The sequence below is a fragment of the Amphiprion ocellaris genome, chromosome 1 (genome assembly GCF_022539595.1).
Source record: "Amphiprion ocellaris isolate individual 3 ecotype Okinawa chromosome 1, ASM2253959v1, whole genome shotgun sequence".
In the NCBI taxonomy this organism is placed as follows: domain Eukaryota; kingdom Metazoa; phylum Chordata; class Actinopteri; family Pomacentridae; genus Amphiprion; species Amphiprion ocellaris.
The window spans coordinates 19491181-19499260 of NC_072766.1; the positions used below are offsets into that span (position 1 = coordinate 19491181).

General features: G+C 37.8%; 1 protein-coding gene and 1 long non-coding RNA gene across 5 annotated transcripts in view; both read left to right on the top strand.

Moving 5' to 3' along the window:
- trpm7 (transient receptor potential cation channel, subfamily M, member 7) overlaps positions 1–3134 on the top strand; it is a 40545-nt gene extending 37411 nt beyond the window's left edge. For 2 of the 4 annotated variants that reach the window (XM_023270132.3, XM_023270131.3), the window contains exons 36-40: positions 29–111; positions 971–1176; positions 1495–1546; positions 1701–1807; positions 2763–3133. In XM_023270132.3, the coding sequence (XP_023125900.1) occupies positions 29–111; positions 971–1176; positions 1495–1546; positions 1701–1807; positions 2763–2875 (561 nt within the window). In that variant the 3' untranslated portion in view covers positions 2876–3133. Of the gene's footprint in view, positions 1–28; positions 112–970; positions 1177–1494; positions 1547–1700; positions 1808–2762 lie in introns of all 4 variants that reach the window. The other 2 variants (XM_023270133.3, XM_023270130.3) reach the window with 1 other exon arrangement.
- Positions 3135–3199: 65 nt separating this feature from the next.
- Positions 3200–8080, top strand: LOC111568474 (uncharacterized). Its single transcript, XR_002746123.3, has 4 exons — positions 3200–4439; positions 4668–4762; positions 5597–5673; positions 5763–8080. It is a non-coding gene; the product is annotated as an uncharacterized LOC111568474 (long non-coding RNA).

Below are 8080 nucleotides of genomic sequence, written 5' to 3' on the forward strand. Positions count from 1 at the left end.
TAACTGGTGTTTCCTCGTCTCACTGCAGGAAATTCAACAACAACGAGCTGCTCAGAAGCTGACATTTGCCTTCAACCAAATCAGGCCCAAGACGATCCCTTATTCACCGAGGTAAGCGTGCATGAACATTTGCAGAGCACAGAATTCCCACAGACACACACAAGCACACATCTTTAAACAGTTTACATGCTCACCTCTTGGTTTGCTTTTTATTTCCTTGTGTGAGTCATTTCAAGTAGGCTGTACAACATCCTACACCTGTCTTGATGAACAGGTCTGTCACTGGGTTGACATCATTCTTCAGCTGTGGCTTTTAAAGATTCAGTTGTTTAAATGTCAAATTACAGATGAATCAAAATCAGTTTCTAAACAAATTTCATAGAAGAACTGGGATATGAAGTTACTTAAGTGCTTAATTTTTACACCTGTAACGTATATTTTGAATTGCTGTTCATGAACCTCGTCATGTCTTAGATCATGTTAATTACTCTTCATGTTTTGTCTCAACTGGTTCTCAGTGGACGTTTTGAAAAACTACATAAAAATTGGAGGCTGCAGTAGAGTGGTGGTTTTGAGACCATCATTGTGTCTTTGTGGACTTTCCAGCTGCATCACTGACCACCTCACACAGCAGAATTTGTTAAGCAAATTCACAATTTGTTTATCATTGCATAGTATGTTTTTACAGGCTTCATTTTCCAATATTTTATCTGCTATTTCCTATGGTTTTCCAGTTTATCTGGTTTTGCTGCTTTCAGATAGTGATACAAATGAGCTGTCAATATCCAACTGCTGCTTTTTGGGTTTTGCACCAAACTTGATATGCAGCTTCTTATTCAGCAGGGTTTGTTTTTGTTTTTTAACTTTAGAGTTTATGTATTTTTAAGTTAGCCTCAAACTGATTTTTTTTTTTTTTTTAATTTTATTTATTTAATTTATTTTTTTACAAAGTCTGTTATTCTGTGTTCAGGTTTCTGGAGGTGTTTTTGCTGTACTGCCACTCTGCCGGACAGTGGTTTGCTATAGAAGAGTGCATCACTGGCGAGTTCAGGAAGTTCAACAACAACAACGGAGATGAGATCGTCCCCACAAACCTCCTGGAGGAAACCATGCTGGCCTTCAGCCACTGGACCTACGAGTACACCCGTGGAGAGCTGCTGGTGCTCGACCTGCAGGGTAAAAACTCTGCGCACACACTCGGCAGGGCACGGGCATATGACACCACAACACATTCTTCTGAATACAGTCAAGTTAATTCAAGGAGAGCACAGCTTTTTCATTCACTACATGGATCTAATACTTACCAGTTGTGAAGACAGGAGAGCTGAACTAAGGACTTGTGTTTGTAGTAATCATGAGGTTCACGTGGTGAAGCAATTCATCTGTTCCCTGCATGTGACAAATATGTGAAGTTAGCAGAGTTGCATTGATGTTTTTCTCTTTAATGTCTTTGATAATGAAGCCTGTCTGTTTGGTGTGTGTGTGTGTCTGTAGGCGTTGGGGAGATTCTGACAGATCCATCTGTCATAAAGAGCGGTGAGAAGGGGTAAGTGCTCTCTCACCATCCCACACAAGTCAGCCAACTTATATTCTTGTTTTATTATTATTGTCAACTATGAATCAAATTTGAGTAATTTCACCAGCTACTTTTCTCCAGTCAGTTTTGCCCTGAGTGACATCAGTGTGACTTCTGCCTACAGATCTTATGATATGATATTCGGGCCTGCCAACCTGGGGGACGATGCTATTAGGAACTTCCGTGCAAAACACCACTGCAACTCCTGCTGTCGGAAACTTAAGCTTCCTGGTGAGAGAACTTTTAAAGCTGCTGTTTTGTAAAATTATTCCTATACTAGATCAAATTTGAAATGAATATCCGAGTAACTAAAAAAATCCCGTTCAAAGATGTATAAAAATCTGTGGCTTTAATTTACGATTCTGCCTGATACTGGTTTTTCAAAAAAAGTTAAATGAACAACCTTTAGGGCGCTGTTTGTCCGTTGCAATGTGTCTGTCACACATAGCAGACAAAAGACACTACAGAGAACACAACAGATACTACAAAACCTTTGACATTGCACTGGAATTAAAAGAGGACATTTTAATTCGATAAAAAACAGAAATATAATAGTTTAGTTTTTGCTTTGTGATGGACTGCCCATAGGATAAAGAGGGTATAGAAAATGGATAGATAGATGGATATCGTTTTGTTTTTGTTTTTTAGCACTGGCAAAGTAGTACTTATACCAATGCGGTGTGAGAGGTCACTTCCAGGCAGTTTATAAACTTGGTGAGAGCCAACAGTTTCAAAGGGAGGGACACACATGCACTAACATGCCTGAGTGTCTGGACAGGCCACCAACATATAAAAGAGAGTGGCTCAGACTTCAACACAAACATAGAGTGTGACTATTACCTGTTAAAGAAACCATTACTCCACTATATTTTTACATAGTAGATAGTTGTTCATTGCTTTGTTCTTGCATGTTGTGTGTTAATGTTATATTTGTGTTGGAATTTTGTATATAAAACATTTAACAGTTTGTAAAATTGTTTCCTACACCTCTTTGTCCTTGAAAAATCCTTCAGGAATACATGGAAATGATACTTCTCTCAAAACTAGAGACTTGAAACTGCAGCATCGCATTTCCAAATTTCAAAACTAGCTGCGACATTACAAATCCTGTTTGTGCATAAACGTCTTAAACACCAACAAATCTCTGACGCCCTTGTAACATTTTTCCTTCATTCTCGTCCATCAGATCTGAAGAGGAACGAGTACACACCAGACAAGGTGACGTTCCCACAAGAAGACCCTCCCAACTCCGGAGGTGGCGTCAAAGAGTCTCGCCAGTCAATGAGACTGATGCTATGATCAGAGAGCGAGTGAGGCAACACTATTCTGATCAATTTTAGTCATAGCCAAGAAGCAGAGAGGTGCACTCAATCAACTGGAAGAGTCACGGCCGTGTTTCCATGGAAACCAGTGCATGCAGACTGTGTTACGTTTTTGTCGATCCCACCAAAACGCTGTGTCGAACACAAATCAACTATGTTAACCTTTTTGTTTTTTTAGTACATACATGGGGGGAGGTTTTAAAATATTTTATACATGTCTATATATATATATATATATATATATATATATATATATATATATATATATATATATATATATATATATATATATATATATATATATATATATAATATGAACTGGATATAAACAGGTACAGTGTCAGTGCAGAGGGTTTATTTATTATTACATTTGAGAAGTTGCCTTGTTTTACCAAAAAAAAGAAGAAAAAAGCAGAACAAATCTAAGTGCATTGTACATCTGTTACAGCAGCTCCAGACAGGACAGCCTGCTGAGACTGAGTCACTGCAACACTGCAGATTGCCACCAGATCATTTTTATAAATGTATAAAGACTTGTATCACAACTTTTTGTCTCTTAGTTAATGAAAAGATATACATGAATTTGAAAATCTTGTAAGATATGGGCAGATTGCAATGCAACTTTTACAGAATAATATACGTAATTTTATTGTATTGAAAATGTGTCCACCAAAATATTGCTGATAGTTTTTATTGTTACAAAGGTACTATTGCTATATCTTTGTCATCAACTATTGTATGAGCAAATTACAATCTAGTGTATCTTATAGATACTGTTATCTGGCATGAGCTGAACAGATTAAAATATTTTATTCAGGGGAACTGACAAACATAAGGGTATTACTGTATACATTTTGTACTGGATATCATTTTAAACTAATAAAATGTTAAAAAGCTTTAGCAACATCGCTCAAGTCTTAAAAGAATGACTGTGTTCCATTCAATGGTATTTCTCTCTGCAGCTTTTAAGTAGAAATCTGTGAAGGGTGTCACACACTGGTGAAACTGGCCATCGACCAACCCTGACATCCAGCAGGTGAAGCATTTGTAAATTCCTGAATATATGCCTTCAGGAGGAGACAGTGACTCTGCTGTTTTCACACAGGCCTCAGATTCCTCAGGTGCACAGCAGCTGCTGATATTTGAATCCTCACACGATAACTTCTGTTGAGCCGCCTCTGACGAGACTGCTCACCTGTGCACCTGTGTGATAACGTGATGCTTCTATGGGGAACTATCACTGGGGCCTCAGCAGCGGAGATGTGGTGAGATTTGCATGAGCACAGTCTCTGGATCATCCGCAGACAAATCAACTGCAGCTGTAATTATACCCAAACAGCATTCTTTGATAGGTAGTCATTTGAAAACTGCAGGAGCTCAACAGTGGTCCCCCCCTCCCACTGGGTGTGGTTTGCTTTCTATAGAGTTCTGTAATCGTGACTCCGCATTTCATTCCTCTTTGCTGCGCTGAGTTTACAGAACTCTACTACAGGCTCATAAATGAGCTCTGAAACCATGGCTACAGTCACCGTAGAATATTGGTGAGTTTTTAATTTCCTCCTCTGATAATTCACTTTACAGACACACTGTAATAAACACACATTTATTGCAGTTATTACCAACATTACATCCTGTGATTCTTCCATATGTTTGTTTTTTAAACACCAGGTAATAAATTGAATTTATCATATTCATGTTGGTTAGAAGTGGAGAAATGTTTTTTTTTTCCTAATAAGTTGTTATTTTTTTTCTTGTGGTTCATGTGACAGTAAAGGATGAGGTTACGCATACCGCTACCAGGAACTAGCCAGTACCATCAGGCAGGTTCCTGGTGTGAAGGTGAACGGAGTCGTGGGGAGAAAGAGTAAGTTGCTTTTTTTCCTTCTCATTATTAAAAAAAATTAGCCCCTTCTTTTAAAAAAAACACGTTTACCATTTTAAAACTCATTTGGACTCCTTGTTTTAATATGCTATAAGTTATTAACAAAATAAGCCATAAGCACCAATGATAAGCTCAGATTTCAGGGTTTCATATGTAACAAACCAACAGAAACTAGTTCTTCTTGTAGAGGGACTTTCTGTGTCAATATTCTCATTCAGAAACTTCTGATTCAAACATGTATGGCTGAATGACTCCAATATTAGATCTTCTCATTGCTTAGCGGAGTAGTTTCGTGGTGTTTGAGCAGAATTGTAGGTGAGCTGGTGTGCTTGAGCTGCAGCGAGTGGGAAGGCAAATATTTTATAGTCTGCACATTTTAGATGAACAGTTATATTTACACCATTTGAAGGCAGGAAGAGATTATGTTTCCTGTATTACTTTTACAAGGGAAAAAAAAATAAAGTATGTAACCTTGATGCACAGAGATGAGTTTGTAGGATCAACCATTGACGAGGAGTTGTGTGCATAGTGAGTAAAAAATGTGAGACTAACCTGCGCTTTATATACAAGCACACCTGATAGTTCCGGCAGTAGAAGCAGAGTCAGGTAAACAAATACGTCAAAAATTAACATGAGTCAGAGTTTTGTGTTTGAACACCAGTTGCCAAAAACCTGTTTTTGTCAGGGTCGGTACAGCACTGTGCCAATTCTATCATATACACCTGTTAAACTGGTTCTCGGGCAGACACTGTTGGTAAATGTACATCATGAATCATTTTTTATACTGAACTAATGTCCCATTTTTCGCCTCGACAGACAGTTTTGAGGTGACACTGAATGGGCAGCTGATCTACTCCAAGCTCAGTACAGGACAGTTTCCTGATAATGAGCAGGTGAGTGTGTTAGATACAGAGAAAAAGAAATAAATATGTGGTATTTTAGTGACATCTTATTCATTATCTTATGTTTTTGTGTTTCATAGGTGGCAGCGATGGTGAGGAAGATGGTTGGTGGAGGACAAGTGCAGAAAAAATCGAAGTCTCACAAAACTAAATGCGCTCAACATTAGGAGGCGGAGGATGAAACGAGCTGTATTCACACTGACAGAACGATGGTTTGGTTTGTTTGTTGTTTTTTTTCTGTCTCACACGCACTTTTTTGAATGCAAAACTCAATTTACCCATTGAAATATGACATGAAAACAGTCTAAACATTTTAATCGTTGGTCATTAAAGCCTCTCTCTGTGTGACAAGGGAAAAGATCAGACCACACAGTGTCTTCACTGTGAATACAGACACAGACGACAGGTTGACGAAAGCAACTCAGAGGGTTCTGGCACTGATCTGCACTTCTGTTTATGAATGTACACGCTTAAAAAAACGGGGGTGTGTACACGATGCAAGTCTAGAAGCCTTTCATCTGACCAGAGTCTGAAGATGTGCTCGCATCACGTCTGTCTGGCATTGATACGTAAACCTCTCATGCATTTACTTGGAATGGAAAAAAAAACAGCTCTTTATCAAGCCTCAGATATTTTCTAATATGATTCTCTGTTTAAATAACTCTGTGATATGATTGACTACATATTTAAAAGGCATTTTTGGAAATAAATTTATTTGCTTTTTTGCCAAAAGTAGGCAGGATGAGAAGATTTATACACACTATAGTGATGTGTATACCATAAATAAATAAAACACTACTACTAGCAGCTGTTTGCTTAGCTTAGCACAGTCACTGGATACAGGGAGAAACGGCTAGCTCGACTAGCTCCCTAATTAACATGTTATATCTTTTTTGTTTGATGCATTTAAAACCTTTGTAAAGTATAAAAAATGACAAATTGCAAATAGACATTATTTTATTATAATATGGTGGTGCTGTTAGTTACATTTTCGTGACTTTGGACAGAGCCAAGCTAACTGCTAGCTGTTTCCGGTCTTTATGCTAACATATGCTAACAGGCTGCTAGCTGTAGCCTCATACATATGGTACAGGCATGAAAGGCAAGGCAAGTTTATTTGTATAACACCATTCATACGCAACTCAAGGTGCTTTACAGGGGCATAGAAATACATTTAGAAAGGAACACTGAAGTTAAAATTACAGTATAATTTCAAGATATGAAGACATTAAAATAGACATTAAAATCAGAGATATGGTTTAAAGCCAATAAAGGTGCATTTTAACGTACAAGAATGAAAAATTTAAGAACTAAGATGATTTGTCTGAGAAAGCTGTCGTAAACAACACTGTTTTCAGACCTGATTTAAATGAGATGACAGTTTTAACAGTTTGTCCTATAGCCGAGGTGCATAATAACTGAATGCTGCTTCACTTTGTTTGGCTTTGGTTCTGGGGACACACAATGAGCCTGTTCCTGATGACCTGAGAGGTCCAAGACCAAAATACATGAAAGTAGTATAGATCTTCTCATCAAACTCAACAAGAAAGTGGATAAGGGTATTTCCAAAATTTCAAACTACTTTTGGTGTGGGTGTTGTAAAACAGAATATACATTGCAAAATTTTATTTCACATTTAAATTATGCCTATCTAGATTGTCAGTCATCCATGGTCTGGTAAATGGTGTCCATCTTATCGCATCCCTCCTTCATGGTAGTCCTAAGTGCTTAAGTACAAGTGGTGATAACTACCTGATAAATCAACACCACTAATCAGTTACTTATAATGCAGTCTTGAAATCCCTCCCTGGACAGTTTCACCACCATTAATACCTTCAGTCATCCCAACCAGCCACACCTGGTGTGAGTGTTTGGTTGCTAACCGGTCGTTAGCCATTAGCCATTTGGGTGCGACTATCTGACCCAATCAGTCAGCTGGAACTGAAGAAGCTTCTTGGATGAAAGACGAAACAATTTTAAGAACCAAAAACAGTCCAGTTGCTGTCTACTAAAGCACGTAGGACTCCTATTTGGAAAAAATATTGAGCGTCTCAGTGCTCTCGAAGAGCCTTAACACAACCTGAAAGTGAACCCTTTCTTTGACATATTGTATCAAGTACATATCATATTGAGTATTTAAAATGCATAGCTGTCATATATGACCTACTATTTGAAAAACAATACATGGAAGTATTATTACCAGGATGATGCTGTGAGCTAAGTACTGTGTATGTGCTGCCATTTGTTACCATTCTGGCATTTTAGAATTTGAAAATCAGACTAAAATCTTAATTTGAATCATGTTACTGTATTGTATTGTTATACTGTTACCCATTTTGTAACCACTTTTTTTCCCAGAATTGCAATAAAACATCACTGACTAATTGAAAAGAAGCTA